General features: G+C 35.1%; 1 protein-coding gene across 36 annotated transcripts in view; it reads left to right on the top strand.

The window, feature by feature from the left end:
* The window catches only part of gramd4b (GRAM domain containing 4b), a 65738-nt gene extending 44758 nt beyond the window's left edge, over nt 1–20980 (top strand). For 20 of the 36 annotated variants that reach the window (XM_009297989.5, XM_005163043.6, XM_073943071.1 and 17 more), the window contains 5 exons: nt 6255–6405; nt 7619–7712; nt 8356–8446; nt 8530–8598; nt 15745–20980. In XM_009297989.5, the coding sequence (XP_009296264.1) occupies nt 6255–6405; nt 7619–7712; nt 8356–8446; nt 8530–8598; nt 15745–15861 (522 nt within the window). In that variant the 3' untranslated portion in view covers nt 15862–20980. Of the gene's footprint in view, nt 1–40; nt 122–6254; nt 6406–7618; nt 7713–8355; nt 8447–8529; nt 8599–15744 lie in introns of all 36 variants that reach the window. The other 16 variants (XM_005163041.6, XM_073943065.1, XM_005163042.6 and 13 more) reach the window with 2 other exon arrangements.
* The last annotated feature ends 459 nt before the right edge of the window (nt 20981–21439 follow it).

Here is a 21439-nt window from a genome sequence, read left to right on the forward strand (position 1 = left end):
CAAGAATATGCAATATGACACTTAAAATGTCTGTTGGCAGCTGGATCAAAATCGTCGCATTAGTTTGCACAAAAAGTATACTCACAAAAGTGAGGTTTTCGATCCGTCGTCAGCAGACAAGGTAACAGTAAGAATATTATATTTGTGTAAGAGTGTGTGTGTTTGACATGGGGTTTATATTTATACTATAGCAAATAGTGTAGTATAATAGTGCTGGCTACATCAGAACAGTCAAGGTTTCATATATTCAAGCAACAAATGACACTTCATGGAGACTTTGGTTAAGATTTAAAGGGATAGTTCACCTAAAAATCAAATAAGCTCATCATTTACTCTTCCTCATGTGCTTTTATAAGTTACTTGCTTCTGTTGAACACAAAGTTATTTTAAAAAATGCTTGTTGATGATACCATTAACTGCCATAGTTGGAAAACAAATGTCTATGGATGTCAATAGCTGTGCCTCATTCATTTCAGAGGCTGCATCCACCTCCGAGGTGAGTCCTTGGAAGTCTCACAAGCCGAACAGAGCATTTTGAAATGAGACTATGTAGCCTACAGAGGACCGATCTCATCACCTACAGTAGCTACCATAACAGCTGCCGTTAATAAGCGATAAGAAAATTTAAAAGCAAAAAAAAACAAAAGCTGGAAATCCCTTTGATCCATACGTGTACACATAAAAATGTAAACATATAGTGAGATTTTAGTGAGTCATTCTCTTTTTGTTTTTTAACATGGGTTTAGAGATCCAAGTCAAATAAAACCAACAATAAAATCAGTCCAAGGCACTCGAAAAATGTGGAAAATTTAAAAAGCCTTTATTCAGATGGCTAATCCTTGAAAAAACTATGCGTTTCAGCAAGGACCTGCCTTTATTAGGGTAACATCGATGAGCTGTGTCTAGAGCCTCTTTTGACGCACATGATCACTGTTACCCTGATGAGGACAGGTCCTTGCTGAAACACAGTTTTATTTAAGGATTAGCCATCTGAATAAAGGCTTTTTAAATTTTCCACATTTTTTGAGTGCCTTGGACTGATTTTTGTTGTATTTTGATGAATCCCTTACCCAAAGAGCACCGACAAAATATTTGAGCTTCCCCTGAGCACTTTTTGTTTGTTCTTTGGATTGTTAAATAAAACCAAATTTATACATTTAATCTGGAGTTTTATTTTAAAAATATCCTGCCGTTATCCTGCCGTTCCAGCACACAATGAACCTTGGGATGTTCGAAGCCGCAAAGGATTCACTGGTTTTGTTCTTCATTACCTGGAAACGAAAGACGCATTTTGAAGCTGCATTTGCACATGAAGAAGCCTTCTAATTTGTTTGAAATGAGAGCCTTCATCACTGCACACTGCAAAGATGCAGCGCCCTTTGAATGCATACTTCGGAGGATGCAGCCTCTGGAATAGGACAGTTAATGAGTACATCTTCCAACATTTTTCAAATTATCTTCTTTTTTGTTCAACAAAAGAAACTTTTTTTTTAAGAAGCTGATTTGGAGCTAGTAAAGTGGGAGTAAATAATGACAGTAATCATTTTTGGGTGAACTATACCTTTAAGGCGAGTCGCTGCAGTTTAGAGAATTACAAAAAGGTAATAAAACATCCATAGTACAGTTTTCAAGTGTGACTTGATCAATTTACAGTTTTATTAATATCTGTATTAGTTTTTTGCAGTGTGATGTGTTCATATGATTTAATGATTTGCCTGATTTTATTCAATATATAATACCAAAAACAAAATACTTTTTCATAAACAAGCTGATCTGTTGACCTGTGTTGGGGGTAACGCAATACAGGAAACACGAGTCACGTAATAATATTATTTTTCTAAGTAAAGTAAGGTCAGAAAAAGTAACATAAAAGTAACATAAAGAATGACTTGACATAAAAAGTAACAGTATTGCAATTAGTTAGAGTTGTCTGATTCATGATAAAATGAGATCTCCTCTGTAAAAACCATCAACTGTAATATGTCAGGAAAAAATCTAACACAAACTTTTTCATTTTTATTTTTTTTTATATATAGAAATGATGCAATCGAGGGCATATTTCATTAAATAATACCTCATTTGCATATTTAAACATTTTAGAAAACTTGTAATAAAATGTTACCAGTCAGGGAAAGCTTGGCAATTTAACCTTTAACTTCTACTTCATTTGTTCTACTCTATTTCATCTGCAGTGTCTTGCCTTAAAACCAAAGAGCAATGCCTTGTATTCATTCAGTAGTTTTTCTTCTGATGATCTAAATGTCATGTGTACGTGTCTATAAACTCTGGAAAGCTTGGCTCTTCTGCTGTGGTCATGTTGAAGTGTTTAGTTTCTGCAGAGGCAGACTGCTGCCGATGGTGTGGGTTACTGTATATTACACTGGTAGGGTGTGTTTTCTTTGAGTGTGGCTGCTGTTAGTGACTTTAGGATTGGGATGTTTTTCTCCTTAAAGAGGCTTCATTTAGTCATGTCGGAGTTAGTGGCTTTATCTTTTACAGATATATTGTATTTGCAGATGTACTCTCTCTCTCTCTCTCTCTCTCTCTCTCTCTCTCTCTCTCTCTCTCTTTTCTCTCCATCTATCTCTCTATCTGTGCACGATGAACAATCAGTTTCTGCAAATATAAGGGTGTTTCTTCAACTCTGGCCACTTGACCTGTGGAGGTTTAGAAAGTCAAGCCCCTGAATGAATACACACTTTCACTTTCACAAAAATGTCCCAAAAGTAGACTGAAGAGGAGAAAAAGACAATTTCAGGTTATTATTGTTAGTTGTTGGTGTATTAATAATAGTAATTGTTTATCATTATCATGAATAGATTTAATTTAAATAAAAATGTGTTATTTATTTTTATTGATATATATTCGAGTTATTGATGCTGTTATTAATATTGGTGTTGTTGTTTAAAGCATCAGCCTGTATAATGCTCGAAATAAACACATTTAACATGTAGTTGTCTTTTTAAACAAAGTCTATACCTTACAGCTATATAAAACAATACACGTTATCAATAATTTATTTTATGCTTTGTGTATATTGTTTTCTGTTTTACTGAACAATAATAATGCTGAGAATATAGTTGTTTAGTCTTATGAATAATGACATTGATATTTGTTTATTGTTATTATTTACATGATGTATTGCAATATCTTTGAATCTAATGGTTATTGTTATTAATATTATTATTATTATTATTAGAATTAGTTCTTATGAATTTTGTTGTAAATTATATATAAATCTGTTCTACAATTGGATGTTTATGTGTTTGTTGCTAAAATATAACTTAATTGCCTTATGTGCAAAATTTTTCTAACATTTCTCTACATTAAGGCAAATATTATTTGATAATGATTGTTTTACATTTGCTGTTACTATAGATTTGTATAACTTGAAGCAAAACCCATAATAGTTACAAATTTCAATTGTTTAAAACAAAAAGTTCTTCGATTAGAGGGATAGTTCACCTAAAAATCAACATTTACTCAGCATTTCCTCAAAATCAAGTGACTGCTAGCCATTGACATCCATAGTATAAAAATAAAAACATACTATGACAGTCAGTTACTACCAGTTTCCAAAACTAAAAAGGAACTCAGATTTACAAGAAGTGAAGCATGACTGAATTTACATTTTTGGGTGAACTACTCCTTTAATAAAGTAAACTCCTACAACTTAAAGGTGCCCACAGTTGAAGAAACATCCACAAATATCTATCAGGTGACCTGTGTCTTGCTCGAGCCCAAACTCTAACCCACACTGTGAATAAACTAATGTCCTGGTGGTAATATATATGCTGGGATGAATTGGTGAGTGGTAATAGCAGAGAGATAAGTGGCTGTTTAACTCCGGCTTTAAGCTTGGCACTAGTGCTCAGCACCTCCAGGCATCCCTGGCTACTGTTTGGCTCCAGACCCAAAGAAGTCCAGCTGACCTCAGGAGCCTCTGACCCATCATGCACTGCTGCTTGGCTCAATGGCACTCACTGGTTTAATAACAACGATTTATGAGTGCTGCTCTCGGGTCCTCGGGTGCTGATTCAGGGTCAGTTGACCTATCGGTAATCCCCACCTGCCTTAGTTACTGTAGCTAGCTAATGTTTTAGCTAATGGTTATTAGCTAAAGATTTTGAATAAAAAGCTTTAGGTGACATTAGCAGAGTTCAACATGAATATGTGTACATCCTAAGACATTAAGCTGTCTTGTTTGGAAGCCTGTTTTCACAACTGAATAATAATAATAAAAACATTATTGTGACTTTTTATCTGAGAAGTCAGATTTTTTTTTTCCTCCAAGAATTGCGTGAGACAAGAATTCTGACTTTTATATTAGGGATGCAGCAATTAACTGATTTATCTATTACCCTCACTTTAATTTTTGACGGTTAATTAATCGTGAAGGCTTCTCAACACCACATTTCTGCATTGAACAAAACTGCTGCAACTAAACAAAGTTATGTGCACTAGTTTAAAGTTCTGAGCTTGTACATCGAGAATAACTGTGCGTTCACATCGAAAGCGGTGAGAGCATCCAAGGTCGCTCTGGCCTCCCTGGCGACAACGCTATCTGCCTTCAGCTCTGGCGGTGAGAGTGTCAGAATTTGCTACATTGATCTCGTATGTAAAGGGGTCATTGCAGCATATTAGCTACATTCCTGCATAAAACATGCTTTCTAGCGTGAAAATGTTGCGCTCTCTTTTTCAAATTCATTTAACAATGGAAGATCGAGTTGCATGTGGTCTGGCTTTGCTCCACTTAATCATCCAATGTGTCCATGTCTAAAATATCCTGAAGCAGCAATACTGTCCTCTGTACTGTCGCACGAGATAACCACTTTTTAAAAGATATATATATATATATATATATATATATATATATATATATATATATATATATATATATATATATATATATATATATATATATATATAATGTGTGTGTGTCTTTTGTTTCACGCTTTCTAGGCACACCTAGTTGAAAGTATGCTGCAAGTTTACTATGAGTCACATCATAAGAACTGACCGATCGGCTTTATACTTTGTATGATATAAATATTATCAATAAATATCAGCTATAAAAATAATTTCTACTCCAAAGAGAAAAATACAAAATTAAATAACAAACAACTTTATAATATAGTTGATCAAAAGATCAAATAGTTCAGTAGCCTTTGACTACATTTGTGTTGTTTTGTGCATGTACTTAAGTTTTTTTTTTCATATTAGCGATGTAACAGATCACAAATCTTACGGTTCGGATCAGCCAAAAAGGGGAGGCGACAAATGTAATTTGCTTTTCGTTTATTAAAAAAACAACACTGCAAGAAACTTTTGGTTTTAACAAACAGAACATAGAACATGTAATTTTTATTAAAAATAAAATGAAGAAGTAATTAGCTGAATTCATTGCTAAATGGATTATTTTTAAAGATTTATTCAGTGGCATATTTTTGTTGGCTGATTAAATAATGTAATTGCCACCTACAACTTTTATTTTTGAGCACATGAAGGTGACTTTAAACTTTAGCATAACTACATCGGTGATTTAATCAAAACAATAAACTATTATCTCAGTACTTCTGTTATTTGAATGTTTGTAACTTCATTACTAACTCAAAAGACTAAAAACTTTTAAATAAACGTATGCAAATCACCCTCATTTATAATTTATGTTATGTGGGTGTCGAGAATCCAATCTTTGAATGATTTAATGATGAAAAAAAGACCAAATTCTGAGAAATTAAGTTTCAGATCCAAGTTATACAGTCCGAAACATCGATACATCGAGATAAACCATCGCAATTATATAAAAAAAAATCTGAATTCTGAGATAAAGTCACAATAACTTTGTTTTATTTATTTATTTTATTCAGTGGCGAAAACGGGCATGAATCAATAGGTCTTGGAATTAGAATATGAAATAAAATAAACTTTATTGCCAAACTACTCAAGCTCCAATTTTTATCAAGCACAAAACTTTAAAATGCATCAAATTTAAATGCTTCTCTATGATGCTAAAAAACCACACTTTAAGTCTTTAAAACTAAACATTACGTTTCAGTGCAGCTGATACTCAAGCGCCATTGGCTGATCTGCATTTGAGGGGAGGGGCTTATCGATAGGTCAGTTCTGTTGTTCATCTGGTGAGGAGTTGGAGGACAGCATTGATCCTTCATCAGCACACAGGAACCCTGCAGTTTTGGGCCTTCATTTGCATGTCGTGCTCTTGACCTGATGCTTCTGCTTGTTCCTCACAGCAGATGCAGCCGGTGGTGGCGCGCAGCGGTCAGTCCACCAGCATGTCATGTGGAATCGGTCGAGAAGAGGAAAGCGGACGGGCTTACAACACCAAAAGAGGCCCTTTTCATGAAGTCTTTAACCTGTCTGAGAACGAGCGCCCTCTTTCAGGTGAGAGCAGGAAATGCAAGAGATGTCAGTTTGTTTGTTTTTTTGACAACTCTATACTTTGTAAAAAAAAATATATAAAACATCTACCTTCTAGATAGGACTGAGATCAAAGGCAATTTTTATGCACATATTGTAAGTACAGCCAGTTCTAGTAAACCTGATAAGCAATGCAAAAACCCATTTCAAAATCAATTTAATTGGACGATTATGACGTTGATATAAACATTCTGTAATGATTACTGCTGTTTGTGTAGCTTCTCAATAAACTACAGTGTGGAATTACCACATATAAAAATGTTTTAGTGTAAAAAACTTGCATTACTTCAGTGAGGTGTTAGAAATAAATAATTCTGTGAAATGATACCATAGTTTAGTCTTGATTAGTCACGCTGAATAAACAAAAGCTGTTAAATCTTCTGTTTATAATGCAAGGATATGGAGATTTCCTGGATTTCTTCATAGGTGTTGGGAGTTTTTTTTTTTTTCAAAACCCGCTCATCCTCATGAAGCTAATACAGAAGGAACAGAAACTGAAATTCATCAAAATTCCACTAGGCCTGGCTCCAAAATAGAGCACATTTCTATTGACCCTACTGTTAAAATGGCCAACTTTACAGCGGTAAAAGGAGTTTATAGTGTTGTACAAAAAAGATTTTGGTGTGTATAACTAATATTACCCTTCATGACAACTGTGAGGGGGGATTTTTTTTATAACTCATACATTTTATTTATATTAAGTGTGCATAATTAAGGGCGTGGCTTGTTGAGTGACAGCTTAGTCTTGCTTCTCGATTTCACGTCTCCTCAGCTGATTCCGGCTGATTAGTTGCTGAACTCTGCATATACATGTTTTTTTCTGTTTTGTTTTATGTGGCTTTACACAGTCAATTGGCTTTTGGGATTATTTCTTACAATTGTCAGATAATGTGGCATATTTAGTGAAGTTTTGACATGTTGCTACTTATTTCCTTAAGTATGTCCTATTTAGAAAAGTTTGAACACAACACCACCTATTCTCAAGATGTGGTTTCAGGGCAGGGATCCTTAATTTTATTTATTTATTTATTTATTTTTTGCAAAAATGCTCATAAATATATTTTTAAATGGTCAATTGGTTTCTGCTATTGAAGCTACAGATTTAGTCTAAAATCAGATCAGATGAAGTTTGGACAGAGTCGTAAATAAAGAATTGAACAGATGTCTTTCCCCACAGTGTGTGAAAATGGCTGGCGATGCTGCTTGATCAACAGAGACAGAAAAATGCCGACTGATTACATCCGCAACGGTGTCCTCTACGTCACGGAAAAGTATGTTCAGACGCAGCTGTACTGCACATTAGCTCTTAGCTTGCTGTTTGCTGATTATTAGTGTTTGGGGCTTTTTCAGAGTCAGCACAAAAGATTTCATCCATTAAATGTCACAATTTACAAATTGAAAAACATATTTTGTTGAAACGTGTACAGTTGAAGTCAGAATTGTAAGCCCTTCAGAATTATTAGTCCTCCTGTATATTTTTCCTCTCCCATTTCTGTTTAAGGGAGAGAAACACATGATGACTGAACAGAATATTTCGATATTTATAGTGACATTTAAAGCTTAACTATGTTAAGTAAGGTAATTAGCCTAGCCAATCTTGATTTGTTCTGTAAACAATTGAAAAAATATTGCTTAAATGAGTTCATAATATTGACCTTAAGAACTGTAAAACAGTTTCTATTCTAGCCAAAATAAAATGAATAAGACTTTCTCTAGGAGATAAAAATATTAAAGGAAATAAATCCTTGCTCTGTTCAACATCATTTGGGAAATATTTAAAAAGAAAAATCAGAGGGCTAATCATTTTGACTTCATCTGTGTATATATAATCCTTTATTCTTTAAACGCCATAGTTATGCAACGTTATACAACAAGACAAGAGTTAACTGATAAATCATATGTTTCGTGTTTTAGTTACCTGTGTTTTGAAAGCTCCAGCTCTCGCGCAACATCCTCGAAGAAGAATAAAGTCATCAAGCTGCAGGACATCACAGATATTCAGAAGGTCTGCTAGATGTTTAGTGGATATTTCACTTATTTTTGCATTCATTTATTTTTTCTAACTGATTTCTTCTCTAATGTGAACAGTACAAGGTGTTGTCAGTATTGCCAGGATCTGGGATGGGGATCTCAATTACCACACCATCTACTCTAAAGGTGAGAGTCACCACAGGGCAGAATATCAGACAGCCCAAATAAATGATCAAATTATTATTTAAAGCACACTAGCTTATGTTCCAGGTTATGATTCATTAATTATGCTCTGTACATAAGAATTTAACAATAAGGTTTTATTAGTCAATACATTTACTAACATAATTATTAACAATACTTGTTCGGGATTTATTATTCATAGTTTAACATTTACTAATGCATTATTAACTTCCAAATGTATGCTTGCTAACACTAGTTAATCCACTGTTAGTTAACATGAACTAACAATTAACTGTATTTTCATTAACTAGTAAATGCTGTAATAAATGTTTTGTTCATGTTCGTAAATGCATTAACTAGCATGAACTAGTACAACCTTATTGTGTTATTACAAAAACAAATATTAGTGAAACTTGTTTGCACACTGAGAGAAGCATCACAAATATCAATGTCTATATCTTACAAATATTAATTTAGCTACTTTTTCTGAGCCCTTCTCATAAATATAACATGTTTAAGACTATTATACAAAAAGTGTTTTTTTTTCTGTACACAAGTAAACTATTGGCTTTGATTTTGGGGCCTGATTTCCTTTATTAATGGACAGGGTGGATTTAATGAATGACTGTCAACAGAAAAGAGGCTTTCTGGTTGTTCAAAATGTTGTGGAAAACAAACAGCTCATCTTTTTATTAACCGACAGCCCGTCTGCTATTGTTTAGGATGTTTACCATTATACATAAGTTAGTGATCGAACTGTATTTGGATTAAATTTTTAGCTAAATGAATGGGATTAAAAACATCAGAGATATTAAGCCCAAAAACACTGATTCACTACAAAGCTGAGTGAAGTTTATTTATAAACTAATTTCGGGAGGAGCACGCGCTTATGATTGATAGCAGCTGGTCCTCATTAGCCAACACATGATTTAACAATCAGACGATTCCTAAATCACTATAAATAACCAGAGTATCTTACCTTAGCCATCCTCATCTTGAAGAATCCCCCCTTCCTCCCCTACTCCTCCTCTTTACTTGGCAGGGCAGCATGGATGCCTAATGGTTAGCATCATTGCCTCACAGCAAGAATGTCACTGGCTCAGATTTTACCTGGCCAAGTTGGCATTTTTGTGTGAAGTTTGCATGTTCTCCCCGTGTTGCATGGGTTTTCCCTGGCTCTCTGGTTTCCTCCCACAGACCAAAAAGATGTAACTTAAGTAAATTGACAAAACTAAATTGACATCATAGACAAGCATTGAATCCAGTATTCACACTCTATAGCAGGGGTCACCAATCTTGGTCCTGGAGGGCTGGTGTCCCTGCAAGGTTTTGCTCCAACTTGCCTCAACACACCTGTCTGGGTGTTTCGATTATACCTAGTAAGACCTTGATTAGCTTGTTCAGATGTGTTTGATTAGGATTGGAGCTAAAATCTGCGTGACACCGGCCCTTCAGGAGCAAGTTTGGTGACCCCTTCTCTATAGCATTCATCTACATCTACCATTATCAAGCAGGGGAGTTCTTGAGACCTACCTGAACTCAGACTCCCTTCTTGCCCTGCAATGGGGTGGGGGTTGGGGGGGATGGGAAGGCCCCGGGCTCGAGGATCTCACAAGCTCAGGGCTCTCTCCCAGGACAGCATGCCAAACACGCTTTATAATCAGTCATCGGCTAAGGGTGAATTCTTGAAATGAATCGTTTACAAACCGATTTAGTAATAGGATAACACTTTACAATAAGATTGTATCAGTTATTGCTAATGCATTTAATAACATGAATAAACAATGAACAATTTGTTATTACAGTATTTGATCATGTTTATTAACGTTACTTAATAAAAAATACAGTTATTGTTAATTCACAGTGGATTAAATAATGTTAACCAGCATAAATTTAGATTTTAACATGGTATTCATGAATGTTGAGTTGTGATTTATAATGCTGTTCTTGTATTGTTTAGACTTAGTTCACGTTATTTAATTTATTAACTAATGTAGCTTTATGTAAAGTGTGACAAATAATTGTTCAGGAGCTTTGCATAGCTGGTAAAGTCCTTGAACTTGCATCTGCAAAATCGTCTTATAAATCAAGCTCATTTTACAAGTCTAAACAAACACATTCTCGCCTAAAAATAAAAAATGCAATGGGTGAAACAAGTGCAGTAGTATTTGTACATTTCTTATTTTTCTGTCCTCTACCATGACATTCACATTGAGGAATGCTGCCGGAAAATATACAGTGCTCAGCATATATAGGTACACCCCTCACAAATTTCTCATTTCAATTCATATTTTAATAGGAAGCTAAACAATAATATATATATATATATATATAAATAAAGCAATGTTGTAAAAAAAATTATTAAACCATTTTAACAAAAATAAATTAAAATATAGCTGCAAGCAGCAATTAACGGGGGTCAAGCTGTTTAGCAGGGTACGGTTATATAGCAGTTAGGAGGCCTGTAAGTAGTTTATTTGACAATTAAATATATGATTAGAGTGTTAGAGTTTATAGATTGAGCTAACAAACGTTTGATTAAAATCTCCAAAAAACAACTTCAGTTTTTAAATATTGGCAAATTTTTAATGAACATTTTGAGTGACCATAATTATGTCAAAGTATTCAGTATAGGCAGCCCTATGATATAATGTGTAGATCGAGTCATGGCACCTTAGACAAAGACACGTTAATCAGATAAATGGTTACTCTGATACAGTGGTTTTACAGTGTATAGCACCATCATATGGCCAATGTCTATGAGTTTCATGCTATGACCTTGGACTGACCTCTTGCATATGTGTAACAAGTTTGGTGAAGATATTTTAATCCATAAGAGTTATGGCTATTTTAGCTCTTCTTAATAAAAATGACAAAAGGGCAGTGAATAAGCTATTAGTTATCTCCTACTGCCATCTAGCGGCCAAGGTGTAATTTATTTTTGTGATTACAGCCATTTAGGTGTGCATAAACATATCCCTTCTATAATTGAGCATGTTCTAACTATATAAAATGAAAAATTAGTATTTTATTAAAAGAATTAAAAATCTACAGAGTAAAAAGTGACAAGCTTTGACTAAATTTGATCTTAAATGCATTAACTGTGTTCATGCCATGTCAATTTGGGATTCAGAAAGCATTACATTACATTACATCACATTCTTTGCTACAGAGCAGTAAAATAAACAATGAGTGGTCTGTTACTGCCATCTAGTGGCCACAGTTGTGATTTTCTTTACATGTTTTAAAACAAGGTGTTTAATTATAGAACCAGTTTTACCTATTAGAATTATTATGAAGAGGTTAACTGGGACTAAATTAGATGTTTAATGCATAGCAGTGTTTACATCAGGTCAAAATGTGATTCAGAATGATCCTAAATGCAATTTCCTTGACTTTAAACTAAAAAAAACAAAGGTATGCAAATGTTATGAACAATAAATAAGTGGTGTTGTGCTTACATCTAGTGGTTCAATTTGGTAGGTGACCTTTAAAAGTCATAGTTATAGTGGCTAAAATGATAGAATATTGAAAATATGTGTTTTGAGACTTTAAAACATTCAAGATGGACAAAAAATTTAACATGTAAATAATTTAAGTGATAAGCTTGTATCAAACTTGTAAAAGTGTGTATTTTAAGCACATTTACTGCATTTTTAAGCCATTTCAGAATGTTTTTAGGACCATTTCCACTATTATAGCGCCACCTATAGCCCGATCTCCACAAAATTTTGCATGTTTCTTCACATTGATATGCCAATGTGCTCACCAATTTCTGTGATGTTTTGGCTCTTCCTTATTGGTTTACAGGCATGTAGGTTCGTGTAGACACGCCCCTTTTGCAAATGAGCCTGTTACAGCTACTTAACATGGAAAGTTTAACATTTTTTTTGATAATTATTGATCTGCTCAGTCCAGAGAATTTAACAACACTGGTTTTGTTGCGATTGAGCGAAAAACCAGGGACTAGTTTGCAAAAGTAGGTTTATACATATTGATGGTTTTTTAATAAACGTTGTGAGTAACAGCAGTGGTTTTAGTGTCAAACTGTTCAGTATGAGCAGGCCTATCATATGATATGTAGAATAAGTGTATTTGTGAAATAGTGTGTAAATAAAGCACATTTACTGCATTTTTAAGCCATTTAGCATGTTTTTAGGACCATTTCCGCTATTATAGCGCCACCTATGGTTTGATCCTAACAAAATTTTCCATGTTTCTTTACTTTGGTATGGCACATGTGCTCACCAATTTCTGTGTTGTTTTGAGTTTTTCTTATTGGTTTACAGGCATGTAGGTTCATGTGGACACACCCCTTTTGTAAATGAGCCTGTTACGGCTGTCCAAAGTGAAAAGTTCAACTTGTTTTTGATAATTATTGATCTACTCAGTCCATAGATTCTAACAGGCTGGTTTCGTTGCGATTGAGCAAAAACCAGGGACTAGTTCGCAAAAGTAGGTTTTTCCTATATTGATGAATATTTAATGAACGGTGTAAGTGACAGCAGTGGTTTGAGTGTCAAACTGTTCGGTATGAGCAGGCCTATCATATGATATGTATTTTGTGTGGTTGCACAAAAGGTTGTGTAATACACAACCCATTACACACTAAAATACGTAAAATCGCTCCCTAGTGGCCGATTTCTTTCAAAATTCTTACAGACCTCTAGGACCATGAGTCGAACATGCCCAGCGGGTTTCGTTTTTATCACTCATCGTTAACCTTGTTAAATGGCTGCTCAAATTTAATTGGCCAATGGCGGCCATGTTTTTTTAAATGTCCCAATTTCCTAACAGTATGTTATGACAACTTGGCCAAAGACACTGCATGCCAAATTTCAAGCTGATTGGACTAATGGTTGTAAGGTTAGAGTAAATTTTATGTTTTTAAGCTTTATAGCGACACCATGTGGCCAAAATCCGCGGATTTTGCACTGTGACCTTTAATTGACCTTACACATGTGTGTCTCAAGTTTGGTGATGATATCTCATTCCGTTCAAAAGTTATAACTACAATTAGCATTTAGCTTCAATTAGCATTGAACATTTTTGTGTAATGTTTTGCGCGAGAATAAAAATTTAAACTTTTTTTCAATAATTATTGATATTCAGTGTCCAGAGAATGTTTGAGAGCTGGTTTGGTTCAGATTGAGTGAAAAACTAGGACTAGTTCGTAAAAGTAGGTTTCGGACAAATCGTGATGTAGCGCCAACCCAAGGATTCAAAAAATGTAAAGTTTTTGAGTCTACGAGAAACGGTGTACAAATGGTGGCAAAAAATGTGCAAAATGTTGGTTTTTGGCGCCATAGCGCCACCTATGGTCCGATTAGGCTGATCTTTTTGGCCAGGATGTAGTGTACCGGAGTACTACCATCTGGCCAAGTTTCAGCTCTCTAGGCCTTACGGTTTGGTCTGCCCAATAAAAACTAGGGCAGAAAAATAATAATAATAATAAAAATCTTAACAAATACAATAGGGTTTCAGCGCTTCGCGCTTGATCCCCTAATAAACCCGTAAGCAAATGAAAGCAGGTGAAACATAACATAATTTCCAGAACCTGTTCCAGACACGGTTACTTCACGATTCGGGAGCGCGCATGCGTTTTAATCAGTCGCGCTCTCATCCTCTCATTCGGTATTCATTTGCTTTCTTCTGCTCGCGTGATCACAATTATTTTACTTCTCGATTCTAAGATCACATGCACACATATTGGGTCATCCTTATATTGTCGAACTCTGCTTTTAGGAAAACTACAATTTAAAAATTATTTTCAACCAGCCAAAGTGGCTAGTGGGATGGTCTGTCTAACCCGCCAAAGCTGAAATCTACCCGCATTTGGCGGGTTGGCGGGTGTTAATGTAAAGCCCTGTATACATATATATCTAACAAATTAACTTACAATATCAGTCCAAAAACAAGTACACTCAAACTGATATGTTATAGAAAAATATTCAATACAAATTTTAAAATGAAAAATCAAGAGAAGCAAAAAATGTAAAAAAAAAAAAAATAAAATGTTATTGAAATTTTGTAAGTTGTCATTTTTTATAAAATATTTTCCTTGAATTTAATTGTATTATCTTTCAATTTCTAAATATGTTTGGTGACTAAAATATTATTTCAATAAATATATCGGTTTAATCTGTTTTGTTTAAAGGCAGTGAGTCATCAGCCAATCAGATTCGAGAACCAAAGTGAATTGTTGTATAATTAACTGTTTATTTGCTCTAATTACCTGAATTATTGTGTCGTTCTTAAAGGGGTAAATTACCCGAAAACCAAAATCCACTTATCATTTACTTACCCTCAAGTGGTTTCAGGCAACACGTAAGATATTTTGAGGAATGTTAGAAACCTTTAACCATTTTATTGATTATGATGTTTTGCAGTTAGCTTGATATCTCAAATGTAGCCTAAATGAACCATTTGTTCTCCAAATTCAGTCACAAACAATCATTCATTCATTCATTTTCCTTTGGCTTAGTCTCTAATTCAGAGGTCGCCACAGAGGAATAAACCGTCAACTATTCCAGCATATGTTTTCCAGCCGCAACGTATTTACACGCACTATAGTCAATTTAGTTTACTCAATTCACTTATTGAGCATATTTTGAATCGTGGGGGGAGCACCTGGAGGAAACCCTTGTGAACAAAGGAAGAACATGCAAATTCCACAAAGAAATGCCAACTGACCAAGCGGGACTCGAACCAGCGACCTTTCATGCTGTGACCGCTGAGCCACCGTGCCACCCACACAAACTATTATTTTATACATAATTAAATTCATTCAATTTGCAACCCCACCTACAAATTTATTTACTAATGTTTTGTCATGACAATTACTGTATGCTGTAAAAATTAAGTTGACTTAAAATTGCAAATCAACTTGCAGCAACCTTTACCCCATTTACTGTAGTTGACTTGCTGTTTTGAGTTGACTCAACTTAGATCAAGTTGCCTTACAATTTTAAGATAAGTTAACTTTTTTCCACAGTGTAATAAACAATAACTAATAATATAACAACAAGTGCGTCAAGTTGAACTTGATATTAAGCGGAGGCTTGCATTGCATTCTAACCAGTTTAAACCAGTTGTAATCTAAATCATTATCAGAATGGCTTTAATGGTTTGATGATGTCTCTCCTGCAGCCTCTAGTGTTTGGTGCCATGATTCATCGGGACGAAGCCTTCGATGCCATTCACTCTCAATACACCAAGATCATGAGTTCTACAGCAGCTCCTACAGTCACAAACCCAGAGACATAGCCGGATCTACACATGATGTAAGGTAGTTCATAAGGCAGTCCTAACCCTAATGTAGCACTATCCTAGAAACGTGTGGAGACGACGGCTTCCAGAAGTCCTCCAAAAACCCAGAATCATGGATCTGAGGAGGAGAAACTGCAAAGAAACTCTTTTTCATATTCTCTTTTAGATTGAGTATTAGTGTTTTATATAACGCCCTCTCAGACAGCGAACTATAATCTTACACAAGTGTTTGTCCGGATGGGTGTTGTTTTTTTAAGGTTAGGGGTCAGTTGTGCTTCTTACTCTCATGTCCTGTGTCCTATAACAGTGAAACAGCCTTTCATAAGGGAGCTGGTTCTCCTTTGAGGGCTTTGTGTGATTCGTGTAGTCAGACTGTATAATCGTCTACGAGCTTACCGCCATTTTCACTTAATTGCATCACCGCTGGCCTTGCACAAAGAAACACTGCACTTAGTGTTGTTGAGAGCTTTTAGATGTGATTTAGGGGGAAAAGGAACTTACTTAAATCCATATGCGCAAATAGCAGCTCGCAACTGCCGACCACAGTTCTTCGGGACGCGCCAACTTTCTCCAGTATTTGTGATACTTGTATTATTCTACGACATCACGATAGCCTCTACTTTAAAGGAGTAGTTCACATAAAGATCGAACTTTTGCTGTTTACTTTCCCTCATGTGGTTTTAAACTCATATGACTGACTTTTCTGCATAAAACGCAAAAGGAGATATTTAGAGCTCATGTCCAAGCTGCTCTTTTATGTGTGATGAAAGTCAGATTTCAAAGAGGTAGTGCACCCAAAATTTGTATTTACTGTCTCACGTGTTCCAAAACTGTAGGACTCATTTTTATATTCATTGTGGAATGCTAAATAAACTATTTTTGTCAATACTTAGGGTCCAAAACAGCACATTTTCCAATATAATTTTAAACTATCTAGTTTATGCATTCCACATAATAAGTCTAACAGGTTTGGAACAATGTGGGGATTGAATGTTAACACAATGTTTTTGTTTGTTTGTTTGTGTTTTTTAAGAGGTTAACGAGCCGCTTAAGAGGCTCATTACTGGTTGAAAACATCATCAGGGTGAATAATTAATAATAATTATTTTTAATTAAAGCACAAAAATAACCACTGGTCTTATCCATTAAATTAATGTGCACAAATAACAGACTGTTCTAAATTAACAGATATTAGCTCTTAATTCTCAGTTCTCATCATTGTACTCATCATTAATTATTGAAGTATTTAATGCCTTTTTAAATGTGGTTAGTTGCTGTAAATGTCTTCGTTTACTAATATTGCTCCTCAAAAATAAGATCTGATCATTTCAAGGGATTGTTCACTCAAAAAATGAAAACTTGCTGATTATTTCCTCACCCTCATGCCATCAAATATTCATTGTGGATGCTTTTATTTGCTTTCTTTTTTCTTCCATCAAACAAGACTTTTAGATAAAGCAGTGCTCTTTGGTGATTCATAAACTGCATGAACCGCACTTTGAGAGTGAAGAAAACGCGTACAGTGAGGGGAAATACATTTTTTGCTCCTGATGTTAAAGGAAACGTTCACAAAACATTTTGTCATCATTTACTCATCCTTCACTTGTTGACCTTTTCTTCTTTAGAACATTTGTGTTGAAGAAAGTTGAAAATCGGTAAACATTAACATCCACAGAATTAGTTTTTCCTATTATGGAAGTCAATGGTTACCCATTTTTTCAAAATATCTTTTTTGTGTTCAATAGAAAAAAAACTGAGTAAATGGTATGAATGAAAGAAATTTGGCTGAACTGTCCCTTCAAATCGAGGTCTTTTATAGAATCTCGATCAGTCTGTGCCAGAAACTGAACATTATTTACAACATTACCTTTAACCCACAGCCTTTGCAAACAATCACCTGTGGCATAATAGAACACTATGTAACTTTTGTAAATAACGTTCACTTCTGCATGTATTGTTAGGAGTCACATGTATTGAAGTTTTAAATCATTTACTACATTTAATGAGTCCATAAATCACAGTTTACAGCTCGGATCATCTTTATTGTTCCTTCCTGAATGGCTTGAGAGTGTGTAAATAAACAGCTCATATTATTTTTTAGGTGAACTGTCCCTTTAAGAACCTACAGGCTAATGTCTGGATGGAAATAATGTTATGATTCTTCTAAAACAGTGTGTGGAAAATAAAGATGCGACTAAAGGTACTAGTTTTAAATACATTATTTTACTTCTTTTAATTGTACCTTTCGACTATGCAGATTTTAAAGGCTTCTTTTGGATGCTTATTTGTTTCTTTCTTAAGGAAGGAGACGCTCCTACAGTAACAGTATGTCTCTTTCTGGCTTGGTTTTCCCCTTTTAATCTCATGTTTATTCATGCATTTCAACATTAAGTTCTGAATTGCACTTTATAAAGTCACTTTTCATTTTTTCCCATCCTGCCTTGTTTCTCACCTGCCTTATTCTGCCTTATTTTGTATTATTTGCCACTTTAAATCTCTTCAAATGATTTTAAGTCAGTGTATAATGTTGGAGTTTTGTTGGATTGTGGACTCCTTGGATGCTGTTTGCTAGGTTTATGAAATAGCACTTTTTTGGGTTTGTGAAATGGTATAACCACTTACGCAGTGGAAGATTATTGAGTAAGAATAAATATGAGGGTGATATTGTCTGTGCAGAATTCTGTATTATGTCTTTGTGATTTGGTTTGTTTAATCTTTTAACATTCTGAAAACAGATTCCATTACCTAATGACTGCTGAAGTGGTAAGATTGACCACCGGTGATTGTCGTTTGCCAAATAAAATATGTGTATTGTCGTTTGCGCTCTGTTTCTGCCCCAGAACAGTTTACATTTGTGTTCCACAATGGGCCGATTTGATCCCTGAACAAGCAGGGGCATGAAAGTCAGCCTCTCTGCCTGTCACGAATGTTAAAGGACACAGACTAAAATTGTGGATTTTAAATGCCTTGTTGAAACATTTTATTCTGCTGCATTGTAAGATTCTTCATCCAGCTTTAAAGAGTCCGTTCACTCCCTTAAAAAGGAAATTCTGTCATTATTTACTCGCCCTCATGTCTTTTTTGGAGATTTTCACAGATTACTTTTTTCTATAGCAGCTCAAACTGTGGTGCTTGGTGCAAATCAATGGGATCGATTAAAAAAAAAAAAAACAGATGCAAAACTAAATGAAAAGCAGTGGCTCCTGATGATACAAAGAAGCTAATAAGAGGTCTATACACTATCTCATATATCTCGAATATTGCAATATAACTTCATTTAAGATCGATAAGTAAATATTTTTTATCCAATTAAGAAATACACTCTTACTGAATAAATTCCAGTATGTGCGTCAAAGTCATGTGATTTTGTTTGTGTAATGATTTGGCATTAATGGAGAAACCATCAGACTGATCACATAGTAAATCATCTAAAATGTTGTTTTGGTCATTCTAAAATCCATCATCAGACCAAAGTCCATCATCAGAGTGCTTCAGTATTATTACCTCCAGAACTGTCTTGAAAAGGCCCATAGTGGCTTCTTACGCAGCCAATTCTATTTTTCTTTCTGATTTTTGCAGTCGATTTATCAGGAATTGGTAATTATTTTGTTGTCTTTGACTTGTTGGATGGGAAGGGTGTCACGATTTCGATTTTACCTCAAAATCGATCGAAATTCATCCTCCATTTCGATTATCCAATCCAAAAAATGGAAAACATCAGCTTGGCTTGACATGCAGATAAAAACATGCTTGTTTAAGTGCTTGTTGAACTGCAGATTAGGAGACCCATCGACAGAACTTAAACCCTCTCCTCTTTCAATGAAGTCGCCGGTGTGGAAGTATTTTGGATTTCCAGTGAGTTATGTTGACAACGTTCGTGTTGTCAACCCAAAAAAAAAAAAAAGTTTGCAGGCTCTGCAACAGGGTTGGGCCGATAGACAACACCGGCATCGCGATCCTCCGCCCCACCCCCATTTCTAAATCCGCTCGCGAAAAATACACACTCAGGCCCTGTTTACACTAATTGGTCGTATTTCTTAAATGATGTTTTAAAATGACAACGATCCACACTGGAGTTTTGCATTTCTGAGCAGCCCTCACCTAAAACTCCGGTTTTAGGCATTTAATTAACGTGCTAGAACCGCGCTACAAAATCCCAAGTAGAACTCATCTCACAGATATGGTGATACCCTCCATGTACAATGATGTGAAGGATAAAGTTATTGAAGGTCTTAGCAGTGCACATTTAGCCTTGAATACAGATTGCTGGACCTTCAGAGCAACACAGAGCTTCATGACTGTCACAGCACACAAAGGTCAAATATTATTATATTGCATAAAAGTCTTAAAATGGCATAGCTTGTGCTTTTAAATTTTTCTTTTTTTAAATCGAAAATCGAATCAAATCGTGACTAGAATCAAAAATGTAATCGAATCGAGGATTTGGAGGATCGTGACACCCTTATTGGATGGCAATGATGCTTTATTCATACATATATTTTTAGATTATTACGGTTTTCTGCATAACTCAGATTAGCGTCCTTGGATGAAAAATATTTATCATCTTCAGTCCACATCCTTATTTAAATTGTTTTAATTTTTGCCTGAATGTTGTTTTGTTTCAACACAAAGTGGCAGATACCATTGACTTGCATTTTATAAATCGCCAAGAACCACAGTTTCAGGTAAAAATCTGCTTTGATGTTCTACTCAACAAAAAATCTCAAATGTAAAATGGCCTGAGAGTGAGTAAACTGAGTAAAACTGCAATCTTTCAATGTTTTTTATGATATTCACTGGAAGGGTGTTAACCTCTGTTCCATCACTTAGTGTATTTCAGTGTTCACACTGTTTTAAGTTTCAATCAGGAATCTGTTTAGTTGATTGTAACACGTTTGTCACAATCAAATTTCCACTGGTTTAAGCAACTTTTCAGAGGAAAAAAAAATAGTCGGTGTACTCTGAGGTTTGGGTGAATCTGATGTGCTGAATGTGACTGGATGTTTGTTTATCAAGCATTTGTATTTACACTGGATGTACATGTCTGGTAAACTCTCTCCTGCTTTTCTCTGATGGGTCTTCATCGGAGAAGAAATAAACTCGGAGTTCTTTGTAACCTTTGGTGTTCTGTTGTTTTTAATCTACTTATTCAAATGTCAAAATGGTTTCATACTGGGACCATGCCATACTGCCTCTTTGATCGATCACCTACTTGCTAAAATTTATTTAAGGCAGAGCAGCCCTCTAGCACTGTTCTTCTTGTCCTCTTACACCCACCCTCCCTTCCTTTTCTTGCTTCCCATTAACAATCCTTACAACCCTCTCCTCCCTCTTGGGTTGGGATTCAATCACTCAAAATATTACAGAGACCGTACCCACACCTCTGAGTCTCTGGGCATTATCGTAGAATGCCCGATCAACCTACAGTACCTACCTGTTCAAAGTTTATCCTCTTACTTCCCTTTATCCCACTGTTTCCTTACCATCCCTACAATAAAGTCTAGCTCATAGTGTGGTGTGGTCCACGCTGGCGAAAAAGAATGTAATGTTATGTAATATATATGAGAATGTACAC

Source organism: Danio rerio, chromosome 25 (genome assembly GCF_049306965.1).
Source record: "Danio rerio strain Tuebingen ecotype United States chromosome 25, GRCz12tu, whole genome shotgun sequence".
NCBI lineage: Eukaryota > Metazoa > Chordata > Actinopteri > Cypriniformes > Danionidae > Danio > Danio rerio.